The 12,982-nt window shown below is 46.0% G+C and overlaps 1 protein-coding gene and 1 long non-coding RNA gene across 3 annotated transcripts in view; one reads left to right on the forward strand and one right to left on the reverse strand.

The window, feature by feature from the left end:
* Positions 1-686: 686 nt before the first annotated feature.
* Positions 687-12,982, reverse strand: part of SLC13A4 (solute carrier family 13 member 4) — a 46,201-nt gene continuing 33,905 nt past the window's right edge. For both annotated transcript variants that reach the window (XM_003261377.4, XM_012512251.2), the window contains exons 11-16: positions 11,750-11,851; positions 10,982-11,079; positions 10,650-10,774; positions 4,956-5,117; positions 3,565-3,702; positions 687-1,149 (exon numbers count right to left, since the gene is read on the reverse strand). In XM_003261377.4, coding sequence (XP_003261425.1) covers positions 1,012-1,149; positions 3,565-3,702; positions 4,956-5,117; positions 10,650-10,774; positions 10,982-11,079; positions 11,750-11,851 — 763 coding nt within the window. In that variant the 3' untranslated portion in view covers positions 687-1,011. The remainder of the gene's footprint in view (positions 1,150-3,564; positions 3,703-4,955; positions 5,118-10,649; positions 10,775-10,981; positions 11,080-11,749; positions 11,852-12,982) is intronic.
* Positions 8,348-12,835, forward strand: LOC115837949. Its single transcript, XR_004032986.1, has 2 exons — positions 8,348-8,468; positions 11,005-12,835. It is a non-coding gene; the product is annotated as an uncharacterized LOC115837949 (long non-coding RNA).

Below are 12,982 nucleotides of genomic sequence, written 5' to 3' on the forward strand. Positions count from 1 at the left end.
AGGGGAGCCATTGAGGAGAGATGCTTAAAAGGGAATGAAAGTAGTGATGAAAGAATACTGATTGCAATGAAGAAGACCTACTACGAATGCCTTCTTGTGGAGAGAACTTAGGATAGAAGCACTTAAGAGAAAGGAGCTGACGGCTGGGCATGGGGCTCACGCCTGTAATCCCAGCACTTTGGGAGGGTGAGGCAGGTGGATCACCTGAGGTCAGGAGTTGGAGACCAGCCTAGCCAACACGTTGAAACCCCATCTCTACTAAAAATACAAAAAACCAGCTGGGCGTCGTCGCACGTACCTGTAATCCCAGCTACTCAGGAGGTTAAGACAGTAGAATCACTTGAACCTGGGAGTGGAGGTTGCAGTGAGCTGAGATCGTGTCACTGCCCTCCAGCCTGGGCAACAGAACGAGACTCCATCTCAAAAAAAAAAAAAAAAAAAAAAAGACAGAAAGGAGCTGACATTAGGTTTCAAGTTCTGGGTGAGGTTTTCCACAAAAAAGATGTCACTGGTTTCACTCTGCCTTGGTAGGATGACTTGGGTATCTTTCCACTCCTAAGAAGGTATTAAGAATAACATAAAACCTAGTGAGTTTGCAAGGCTTAGCCTCTGAAGGGTGACTAAGACAGGCTTTCTTTTCCTGTCTTCAGAATGAATGGATTACAAAGACTAGATACAACTTTAGGTTTTCTTTGTCTTCTTTTTTTTAACTTAATTTTTATTTTCTTCTTCTTTTTCTGTGAGCCTATGGCTTGTATTGAAACTTTAGGTTTTCTTGAGCTGTGGGGCTGAGGGTGGGAAGAAGACACTAACAGCGAAGCATGTGTTTGTGGTTGTTGGAGGATTCCTGCAGTTCACTCGAGGTGGCAGAATCTTCTGGTGGAGGGATGCCCTCTGGCGTGGGTCTGGGGTTGTGTGCTCCTGGTGGTCCTAGTGGTTGTCTTTGCCTGTGGTCCAGATTCTGCTGGGTACTGGCAGCTCCTGTGGTTGGGCCAGTTTGTACACTTGGCATTAGGCTTGATCAGTGATATTGCTGACCCTCGCCCATGCTGGGTAAGTGTCCAGGTGGAAGAGGCTAACTCCCCAGGTGTTGATGGCCACCATTACTATCACCAATCCAATAACGTTGACTCCCAGGCCAGCTTTCACCTGTAGGACACAAACCAGCACACCCTAGTCACTCTGACCAGCAGCAGCACAGATCCCCAAGTCTCCCTTCTGTTCCCGCAGCCTACGCCTTGTGGCCCAGATTAGTTCCCAGTTGCTGCCTGGCGTGCTGTAGCATTGCCTTGTAGGGTGCACAGGACTGTGGAAGGACGGGAAAGGGACAATTAGAGTCATCTCCACTTCATGCTTACAGCACTCTCACTAGGTTTCAAGTGGAAGCCTAGAAGGTATGTTAGTTACTTGGAACACCCACTCTGTGGAACGTGAAGAGGTGTTTCTGCAGCTCACTGATAGGGAAATATGCTAAACAAAACTAACCAGATCTCTGTAAAGCAGGAACTTCTCAGAGCCCCTGTGCGCTAATACAGGGAACTTGTAGGAGGGGCTATATTACATGAAGCCTTTGCTACTGTTACCTTTTTTTAAGGAACAGCTCGTGGAAATAGTGTACCTTGAGTTCACCTGGGGAAACAGTTCAGCTGCCTCTGCTCAGCTCTTCCTCAGGAAGGGGACACAGGCGTGCTAGCTGGAATGGGGCCTTTGCTTCTTTCCTCTGAGGGAATTACACCTCAGTGACTGACCCTTTTCACTTCTGCCTTGACACTGACACTCACAGGCTGAAGTGGGGGATGTGAGGGATGATGGGCTGGCAGAGCCAGATGGAAAAATGTGTCCTGTAAGGATAGCTGGCATCATCCCAAGGAGTAACCAGGTATATAGCGCGTAGCCAAGACAAGTCACTAGCTGGCATTAAGTTGGGAAAATTGCAAGGGGAAAGTGGATGCTGGGAAATTGTTTCAAGTAAATGGCTAGACGTGTCCTCTCTCTCCTGCCATCTGGTGGGGACCCCCTGGGCATTTTGGTATGGAGGACAGCCCATGTTTCCCCACAGGTGAGAGGGCAGGTTCTAGCAGGGCTAAATTAAGGAGTGTTAGAGTTGAAAGGGACCCCTTGGAGCATCCAGCTGGAACCTCGTCATTTAGCAGATGAGGAAATTGAAGTCAAGGTGGTGCCCAAGCTGGGAATAGAACCAAAGACTGGCTCACTTCTTGTCAACCTAGTACCTTTGAAAATTACTGCTTCTGATCATTTGATTCCAGTGTAGAAAGCTAGGGGTCAGTGGTGGGGGCATACAGCAGAGGAAACGGGAGACAAGAGAGCTGGGGTAGAGCTCAGCGTGAGCAGACTGAGGGTTACACAGTAAGATGGGAGGGGAGAGGGATGGCTGGGACACTCCATTCCAGGAAGTATCACGGATGACTTAGATGAGCAGTTCGAACAGTCGAAAGGACCTTAATAGGCTGGGTGCGGTGGCTCACACCTGTAATCCCAGCACTTCGGGAGGCCAAGGCAGGTGGATCACCTGAAGCCAGTAGTTCAAGACCAGCCTGACCAACATGGTGAAACCCCATCTTTACTAAAAACACAAGAATTAGCTGGGCATGGTGGCGCACACCTGTAGTCCAAGTTACTCTGGAGGCTGAGGCATGAGAATCCCTTGAAGCCGGGAGGCAGAGGTTGCAGTGAGCTGAGATTGTACCACTGAACTCCAGCCTGGGTGAGAGTGAGATTCTGTCTCAAAAAAAAAAAAAAAAAAGGATAAAAAAGGACCTGAATATCTGTCACCAGCCTGAAACTTTTTCTTCCTTTCCTCTATTTGTTACTTTGCAGGGCTGCCGAGAACAAATTTGCCTCCCATGAAAAAAATTGTCAGACCATCAGTAATTTGTATCAGTGTTTTCCATCCTCTCCCCCACCCCCTCAGCCCTGGATATTAAGTATAGCAGCAGGTATATAGGTAGAGGAGTAGAAGGTAGATAGGCCCAACGCTAAAGTCAGCAGCAAAATATCTCAAAGCCATCTTTTGTGAGCCCAGCTGAAAATGAAAATGAATGGTGGATGCTTCATTTTCCATTGTTGCTTCAGGGGTTTCTTGCCTGGGCCGGGGTGAGGGGTGAGTTGAGCAGAGGAATCCTGTTTTCTTAAAATACCTTTCACCCTAGGTTCATACACTTTCTCATTCTCATCTTCTGTGAATAAACCAGTAGCTTTCTCAATGAATGTCTCCACTGGCCTAATGAAGAAACGAAGGCAAAACTTGTTTGCACAGGCTCATGCCTTCTGGAACTGGGCCACAGCTTGTCTGTTCCAGCTTTCTCTACCTAGGTACCCACTTCATTCCAGGGAAGGGTTGGGGAGAACACATTCTTGCTATCCTTGGTGCTGATAGACCAACCAAAAACCTTTTTATAGGTGCTATTCTTGCTACCACACTGGGTTTAGTGTTGACAGGCCAGGGATACTGCTACAAAATAAGCTTTGAAAGAAGGCTGCAGAGCTGGTCATCCCTGTCCTCATGGCAGCTGGGCCTGGCAGGGAGAGGGCACCCCAACTCACCATATCTTTGATCTGGCAGTGCCCATAGCTGAAGACGATGGCATTAGGGGGATTGCCCACAGGCAGCATCACTGCAAAGGAGATGCACATGGTGACTGGGATCAGGGTGTAGAGGGGGTTAATGTGCAGCGTTTCAGACTAGAAGAGAGAATTCACAGAAACATTCACGAGATTAGGCTTGCATTTCCTGTGCTTAATGTCACGAGCACGCTTTAATGATGACTTGGTGCTGGCTAACCTTAGCAGGACACTATGTGGAGGGGTAGTTAGGTCTCTGCCCTCTGGGGCATGCAGTCCCTTGACAACCTGAATAGGCTGACGTTGCTCACTTGCTCCACATGGAACTATGGCTTTGAGTTATTCCCTAGAAGGGATGTTTGATTTTTTTGGTGTTATTCTAAGGAATTGGTTTCTAAACTTTATTCTTTAGCTGAGACTTCCTTTCCTTAAACTCAAATCTCATGAATAGGTTTTTTTGATTGAATTGGGGATCCCTCAGTCTTAGGGTACAGAACTAAGGTGGCTTTTTTTCCTAGGGAAGATAATTGTTTTATATGGGATTTGAATCCATGGTCCTGCTCTCAATGTTGCCAAGTTTTAACTGCACTCTCTTGCTCGCACAAGCAAGATGACGGAAGGGAGGAGAAGTTGGGGTCATCTGAGCAATGAGCAGAGAGTATGGCGCTGGGGTTAGAAAGAGCAGTAGGAGACTATGTTGCTGGGGTCGGGAGGGGCCTTCATTTCCTGGATTCTGCCTCCCAGAATGGGACAGATGAAGCATTGGGTCAGATGCGTCACCTTTCCGGCTGCTTGGCCAGGCTAAGATCTGGCCTTTGCTCCCCTCCCTTATTCTATTCACAACAAATTGGTCTGAGGCTGTGGAGCAAAGCTGACCTTACTCCCAATCCTCAGAACTTCCCGGAGGACAGTGAAATTCAGTGGAGGCTGTGATGATTCTCTGGGTTGTGATCTCAGTCTTTGCAGCTGTGTGTGTTTTACCTCCATTTTCTGTGGCTACCTCTTTGGCCCTACTCAGGTTTTATCTCAGGAGAGAAAGTTTGATAATGATTGCAGGGAATTGAAATGATAGAGTTTGAAGATTATTTTGCATGTTCTTTGGTTTCCACTCAGGGCTGCCCCTAAACTAATCCTACTCTTTTGGACAAGGGTTTCTAGAACTCTTGCTGTGATTTATTAGTGTATCTTTCTATTTACTAGTTGCTATTTGAAAAACTTCATTTTTCAAAATAGGAATTGAACACCAATGAGTGAAGGCTGTGGGCAGTAACCAGAGGAGAGGGTACAGCTACAGAAGCTGCCCTGAGCCAGGCCTCCCACTCCAGGCCCCTGGGGCAGCCTGTCTGGATGTCTGGGAGCCCTGCACTACTCACCAGGCTGCACAGGATGGGCAGGAAGATGGTGATGGTTGCTGGGTTGCTCACAAACTCAGTGACAATGGACACGAGGATGCATGCCAGCAGGGTGACAGCCCACGGCGGGAGGCTGCTCAGGGACAACATCTGGTTCCCAATCCATGTAGAGAGGCCAGAGCTCTGTAGGAAGAGGTGTTACAGTAAGAAGAAAGGAGGAGAAGCACATCCCAGCTAGAGATCTTAGACTTCAGAAGGTCAGGGATGTTGGAAGGCTGGATGACCAGGGATCCTCTGATCTTTAGTCTGGCTGGAACCAGAGGTGTTCCTAATTTTTATGATTCGATCATTTTTGTAGTTCAGAAAACAGGTTTTTATGATTGCACAACATTCAGTGTTTGGGTTTCGTCATGGGATGTGGAGAGCCACCTACCCTAATTGCCATGATCCTTCTTAGGACTTTGCCATGACAACTTGTCAGAGGTTAGAGATCTTTGCTCCTCAACTTCAATCTCATTACCCTTTCTCTAGCCTCTGACATCCTTACCCTGTGCATTGATTCGACAATGCCCTTCACAAAGTGCCAAGTATAGCCCTTTATTCTGCTTTTGAAATCAGTTTATTTTGTTACCTAAAAAAGGGAAAAATTTATCAACATCTATAGATAGTATCCTTTCCTGTGTTTTTAGGGAGATGAACAGGCAGGGCTGAGCATTGGAGGTTTTACAGGAGTAATAAAATAGAGGGGGATAAAAGTCTATTTCCACTTAGTGGAGAAGGTGCCTCCTAAGTGCCATGGAGGCTGGTCATTCAGCCCCAACCTGTTTTAGGTTCAAATCTCATCATGGCTGACATTAGTTCTACTCTCTGTCTGGAATTTTTTTTTTAATTAAGAGGAGGGTCTTGCTCTATTGCCCAGGGTCCAGGATGAGTGCAGCGGCATGATCACAGCTCACTGCAGTCTCAACCTCCTGGGTTCAAGCAATCCTCCCACCTCAGCCTTCCAAGTAGCTGGGACCACAGGCACATACCATCATGCCCTGCTCTTTTTATTTGTAGAGACAGAGTCTTTCCATGTTGCCCAGGCCTGTTTGAGACAGGCCTCAATCGCTCACGCGATTCTCCCACGTTGGTCTCCCAAAGTGCTGGGATTATAGGTGTGAGCCACCGCACCTGGCCTGCCAGTGCTTTTTGAAGACACAGATATGAAGGCATATTGACCATCCTGAATTTATTCCACTAGCAACAGTTACACACATCCACTTAAATAAATGAACATTCTGGCTGGGTGAGGTAGCTCACACCTGTAATCCCAGCACTTTAGGAGGCTGAGAAAGGTGGATCACTTGAAGTCAGGAGTTTAGACCAGCCTGGCCAACGTGGTGAAACCCTACCTTTACTAAAAATACAAAAATTAGCCAGGTGTGGTGGCATGTGCCTGTAATCCCAGCTATTCAGGAGGCGGAGGCAGGAGAATTGCTTGAACCCGGGAGGCAGAGGTTGCAGTGAGCCAAGATTGTGCCATTGCACTCCAGCCTGGGTGACAGAGTGAGACTCTGTCTCAAAAAAATAAAAAAATAAATAAATATTCCCACTTGGAATGATTCATTTGGTTGGAAGATGTTCACCTGCAAATAGGGAGGGCTACCTCCCTCTCCTAAAAAATGAAAGGTATCATTGAGTTTTGTATTAAAAACTTCAGGTTGCCATATGCATCCTGCCTCCCTTCCTCTCTCTCTTCTATGGTGACAGGCTCTGCCTTTTCCCATGGTACCCTAGAAACTGCGAATGCAATGACAATATGGAGAGCAGGGGCAGAAAGCAAGGTGAGATATTTATGATTCCTCAAGCTCTTAAGTCCTGCTACGCATGTTTTACTATTAAAGACCGCCTTCCCTACACTGCCAGCATGTTACTTTTTCTCCTCTCTTCCAAATTCATCAAAAGCTCATTTCATCTCTAGAGTACCCTGGCCACCTCCTGGCAAGCTCACAGACAACTGAGGACCAAAGGCCTTCAGAATTCTCTTTGTTGTAGCCACTTCACCTTGTAGAACTTTTCTTCCTTTTTTTCCTCTCAACTCACTGAGAGCTTACAAACCCAATATGTGCAGACTGCATCAATTAATGCTTGTTTCAGAGCCCCAAGGCCTCCAGGAACTCTGTAATTGTTCCCTCTGGTAACACATTAAACCTCGCTCATTGGACAGAGGCAGGGGAGGAACAGCAGTTAGTTGAAGGGAAATGGTACATTATATGAAGAGATGGAGTTTTACTTAACATGTTATCCAAATAGTACTGGTAAGTAAAGTGAAATAATTTTTTTTTCTTTTTGCGACAGAGTTGGGCTCTGTCACCCAAGCTGGAGTGCAGTGGCACCATCTCAGCTCACTGCAACCTCCGCCTCCCAGGTCCAAATGATTCTCATGCCTCAGCCCCTCGGGTAGCTAGGATTACAGGCATGCACCACCATCCCCGGCTAAATTTTTTTTTTTTTTTGAGAGAAGTCTCACTCTGTTGCCCAGGCTGGAGTGCAGTGGTGTGATCTCGGCTCACCGCAACCTCTGCCTCCCAGGTTCAAGCAATTCTCTGGCCTCAGCCTCCCAAGTAGCTGGGATTACAGGCGCCTGCCACCACACCCGGCTAATTTTTGTATTTTTAGTAGAGATGAGGTTTCACCATGCTGGCCAGGCTGGTCTCAAACTCCTGATCTCAGGTGATCCACCCGCCTTGGCCTCCCCAAGTGCTGGGATTACAGGCATGATCTACTGTGCCCAGTCCCTGGAGTTTTGCTTTTGTCACCCAGGCTGGAGTGCAGTAGCACGATCTTGGCTCACTGCAACCTCCTCCTCCTGGGTTCAAGTGATTCTCCTGCCTCAGCCTTCCAAGTAGCTGGGATTACAAGTGTCCGCCACCACGCCTAGCTAATTTTTGTATTTTTAGTAGAGACAGCATTTCACCATGTTGGCCAGGCTGGCCTCAAACTCCTGGCCTCAAATGATCCTCCTGCCTCAGCCTCCTTAAGTGCTGGGATTACAGGCGTGAGTCACCATGCCCGGCCTAGTAAAGTGAAATAATTTATTGGCAATTATTTTTCCAGCAGAACTATTTTATACTATGATTTGAAATAAATTAGACTTCAAAGTTAGACAAAAACACAATCAAAGGAAGTCTTAATTCTTTAAACTTTTGGTATGAAAACATTTCACAGTGGATTTTCTTCACTAATGTCAAAACTGAAATTATTTCAAACTCTGTAGGAATCACATATATGCTACCTAAATTATTATTAGAATTAGTACAGGCAGTAGGCTTTACAGAAATAACTGTACTATCTCTAATGTGTGCACAATTTTGTTTTTGTTGGTTTTTTTGTTTTTTTGTTTTTGTTTTTGTTTTTTGTTTTGGTGGCAGGGGATAGGGTCTTCCTCTGTCTCCCAGGCTGGAGTGCAATGGTGGGATCTTGGCTCACTGCAGCAACTCCTGGGCTCAAGCGATCCTCTTACCTCAACTTCCTGAGTAGCTGGGGCTACAGGTATGCACCACCACACTGGGCTAATTTTTGTTTTTGTAGAGATAGGATCTTACTATGTTGCCTAGGCTAGTCTCAAACTCCTGGACGCAAGCAATCCTCCCGCCGTGGCCTCCCAAAGTGCTGGGATTACAGACTTAAGCCACTGTGCCCAGCCCAATTTTGGTTAAAAAAAAAATAAAATCTTGCCAGGCCAATCTTGTCAGAGGCCAAAACTAACAACTGAAATTCAATAAAGATAAATATAAATATCCCCAACTTGGAATGAGAAATATTGATAGCATATATATAGGATGGGTTGAAGGTCCAGTAATGATGAACAGTTAAAAGAATGAAGGGTTCTAATTGACTGCAGTTTTAATATAATTGTTGACATGAGTGCCAAGGATGCTTTATAAAAGCTTCCATAAAAATGTAGGGTGCTGCTTGAATCAGAGGTGAGAGATGGGGCTTGGGTAATATAACTACTCTACTTGGCAGTAGACTGACCACCTCGTGGACCATGTTTGAATAAGGCCAAGTGTAGTGAGTCCTGAGGAGAGACACCAGATGGTATGGGTCACTACTTCTTGATTTTTTTCATGTTAATAATTATTAGCTAGGAGCAGGTCCCAGAGAACAGAGCTGGAGCCAACAGTGGACAGACAACATGCAGAAGACCTGAGCTGGAAATAAGGAACAATTATTCTCATTCCCTGCACAGGGAGTACCTTGTCAGTGGAAGTGTCCAAGCCAGAGGTGCCATGGAGGGGAATCTCACCATTGGCAGGAGATAGGACTCATTGTTTTCTAAGGTTCTCCTTAGTGTAGTATTCTGGGACCTTATTATTAATAATGCAGATAGTATTTTGGGCCATCAAAAGTGAACCAAGCTGGGCGCAGTGCCTCGTGCCTGCAATCCCAGTACTTTGGGAGGCCAAGGTGGGTGGATCACTTGAGGCCAGGAGTTTGAGACCAGCCTGGCCAACATGGTGAAACTCCATCTTTACTAAAAATACAAAAATTAAGCTGGGTGTGGCAGCATGTGTTGTGATCCCAGCTACTCGGGAGGCCGAGGCATGAGAATTGCTTAAACCTGGGAGGCAGGGGTTGCAGTAAGCTGAGATGGCGCCATTGCACTCCAGCCTAGGTGACAGAGTGAGACTCCGTCTCAAAAAAAAAAAAAAAAAAAAAAAAAAAGAACCAAGTTTAGCACGGGATAATGCATGTAGACAAGGTGGAGGGAGAAATAGTCTGAACCTTAACCTAATTCATTCTTAAGATTGTTTTCTATTTTATGGAGGGCTAACACTTTAGGAAATTCAACCATCCCCTCACATCCCCACCCCACTTAAAAGATCTCATCCAAAATCCTCCCAATCAGAAAATCAAGAAGCATTTACATCAGCTTTAGCCTAGATTTTCCAAAGGGGCTCAGTCTATGTATTGTGGACAGACAGTTCACCATGTGTCACTTGGAGCACCTCTTGTCCCTTACAGAGATCTCCTGTTACCACTCCTATTACCTATTACCTATGTCTATCTCCTGTTACCATCTCCTATTGCCACTGTCAAATCCCAGAAGGAGATGGCTACAAACTCTAATAAACCTTTTGCTTGTAGCAGCATGGGCCCCATAGATGAACTATCAATGCCCATGTGTCATGACTGTGTGGCACAGCTGATCTGTTCCTCTGTTCCTAGTAGCGCTAACTGAGAAGCTTAGGGCAGGAGAGGACATCCATCCTGCTCTATTGCTTCCCTTCCCAGGGACTCTGTGAACATTCTCAGCTGCTTTGAGTCTTTCCTTCCATGCCTATAATGACTCATTAGGTAAAGATGCTGGAAAAGTATTTGACCCATAAGAACAGAATTCAAGCTGGGTGCAGTGGCTCATGCCTGTCATCCCAGCATTTTGGGAGGCCGAGGCGGGTGGATCACTTGAGGTCAGGAGTTCGAGACCAGCCTGGCCAACATGGTGAAACCCTGTCTTTACTAAAAATACAAAAATTGGCTGGCATCATGGTGCACGCCTGTAGTCCTAGCTACTTGGGAGATTGAGGCAGGAGAATTGCTTGAACCCAGGAGGCAGAGGTTGCAGTGAGCTGAGATTGTGCCACTGCACTCCAGCCTGGGTGACAGAGCAAGACTCTGTCCCCCCACAAAAAAAAAAACAAACCCAAAGAAACAGAATTCAAGAATTACCTTGCTACCAGAAGCCAGAGCATAGCCTCCCCCAACCAGAATGACAATCTCCCAGGGCATGGTCTTCTGGAAGTCCTTCCACGTGATGATGGGCTCGGTCCCCAGTGAGTGCTCCTGGTTCTCTCCTGGATTAGAGAGAGATGTAAAGCCAGATAAACCCTGATGGGCGTGATTTGTGGAGATAAGAGCCTAATTGGTGAAGTGGATGATTTGGGATATGGCTATTTGGGGGGGTGGGAATCTGAAGGACCTTGGCAAATCTCTTTGGGAGTATTAGTCTGATTTGGGTATTCTTCAACTAGAGCTACCCGCAATTTCTTCCCTTCTCTCACCATCATTCTTTTTCCCAAAGCAGGGCTTCTTCGCTGGAATGAGGAAGAGGAGGAAGCCAAGGAAGACAGAGACTGTGGCATCAGTGCGGTAGCCTTTCCTAGTAAAGAGACAAGCATAGCTAGGAGAAGGGTCAGGAATTTTCAGGAGTAACATGATGTCTCGGAGCAGTCTGTCTGAACACAGTGCCTCTTTTTAGGACTTATCTAGAGGTGACATTAACCTTAGTTCTTGCCAGTTGCTGCCACGCTATCCACTTTGGATTTAATGGGCAATGGTGAATGTCTGGAGGCAGGGCCTGGCTAGAGTAGATGTCTTAGTGTGAATTTGTGAGCCGGTTAATTGGGGCAAGTCCTAGATGGAGTGATCAGGAGTGGAGTTGGTTAGATAAAGGAGAATAGAAGAGGATGAGACTTCTTTCCTATGAAGGCCACACCTCCATGTGCCTCCCTTCTCAAGTGAGAAGTTGATTTCTTCTTTACAGTTGGTACTTTATAGATGTTTCCTCCTTTAACTTTCATAACCACCTATGAGGTAACCAAGGTTCCAAGCGCTTATGTAATGAGACTACATGCAGCACTGGATCCCATCCCCAGACCGGGACTTCAAAGAGTGTTTTTCCTTCCTGATTTCACACTGCAGCCTCCCTAAAAAGAGTCCCGGGGAATGAAATCTTCCTGGCTTCATATCTGCCCCTGAGAGTCTATGAGGTCTTGCCTGAAGAATTGGGGTGAGGGGGTTATTCTTAAGGAGGAAATGATATCACTTACTTTTCAAAGAAAGAATCCCAGCCAGGGACAAAGCCAGGCTCCCGGGTAAACCACAGTACGGTCATCAGGATGAAGAAAAATCCAGTCACCATTTCAGGGTAGCTATAAAATAAAACAGAAAGACCCACTCAGGAACTGAGAAATTTCTCCTAGCTTTTTCACTTTGCTTCTGGAAGCTTCTGTATTTAGAGTTTCAATACCCTAGACATAAAACACACTCACTGCCTAACCACTATGAATGGCTGACAGTGAGATGAGGAGAAGACTGAGTGGCCCCAGAAAATATGACATTAACCATGTTCCTGGAGAAACTTCGGTAGAAAGGGCAAGAGAACACAGCACTGTATATTTGTAAAATAATTTTAAATACAGCCTACAAGGAGAGTGCAGTGAAATAGGCAGCCCCAAACACTGTGCTGTTGGGAGGAGGAATTGCTACAACCTTTTTGAGGCCATTTGATGATACACATCAGAAGCCTTAAAGTTGGTCATTCCCTGGCCGGGTGTGGTGGCCCATGCCCGTAATCCCAGCACTTTGGGAGGCCGAGGTGAGCGGATCACGAGGTCAGGAGATGGAGACCATCCTGGCTAACACAGTGAAACCCCATCTCTACTAAAAATTCAAAAAATTAGCTGGGCATGGTGGCACGTGCCTGTGGTCCCAGTTACTTAGGAGGCTGAGATAGGAGAATCGCTTGAACCCGGGAGGTGGAGGTTGCAGTGAGCCAAGATTATGCCACTGCACTCTAGACTGGGCAACAGGGCGAGACTCCATCCCCCCCCCCAAAAAAAAAAGTTGGTCATTCCCATCATCTAACCAGAAATGCATACTGAGACATTAATTACCTATTAAAAAATGGAAGCATCCTCTATATCCAATGATATTTCATGACACTGAATACATTTTGATACAACTCTATGTTAAAATGAGATGCATCCACTGATAATCCCATTTCCACAGCAGAGTTAAGGATGTGGAACATACTGTACTGAGAGTACAATGTTGGCTTGGGAAAGGCAAGGTATACAACAGTTTCAGTGTGGACTGAATTTTACCAAAAATACGTAAGAGTTTTGCACAAAAAAGCATGGAAAGAAGTGTTAACATTTGTTAACATGGGGTACTAAGAATCCAGTCAATTTTAATTTTTTTCTTGTACTGTCTTGTATTTTTGAAATGTTCTATAATGAACATGTATTCCTTTTATAACTTAAAGCTTTAAATAAGACAGT

The sequence above is a fragment of the Nomascus leucogenys genome, chromosome 13 (genome assembly GCF_006542625.1).
Source record: "Nomascus leucogenys isolate Asia chromosome 13, Asia_NLE_v1, whole genome shotgun sequence".
Taxonomy (NCBI): Eukaryota; Metazoa; Chordata; class Mammalia; order Primates; family Hylobatidae; genus Nomascus; species Nomascus leucogenys.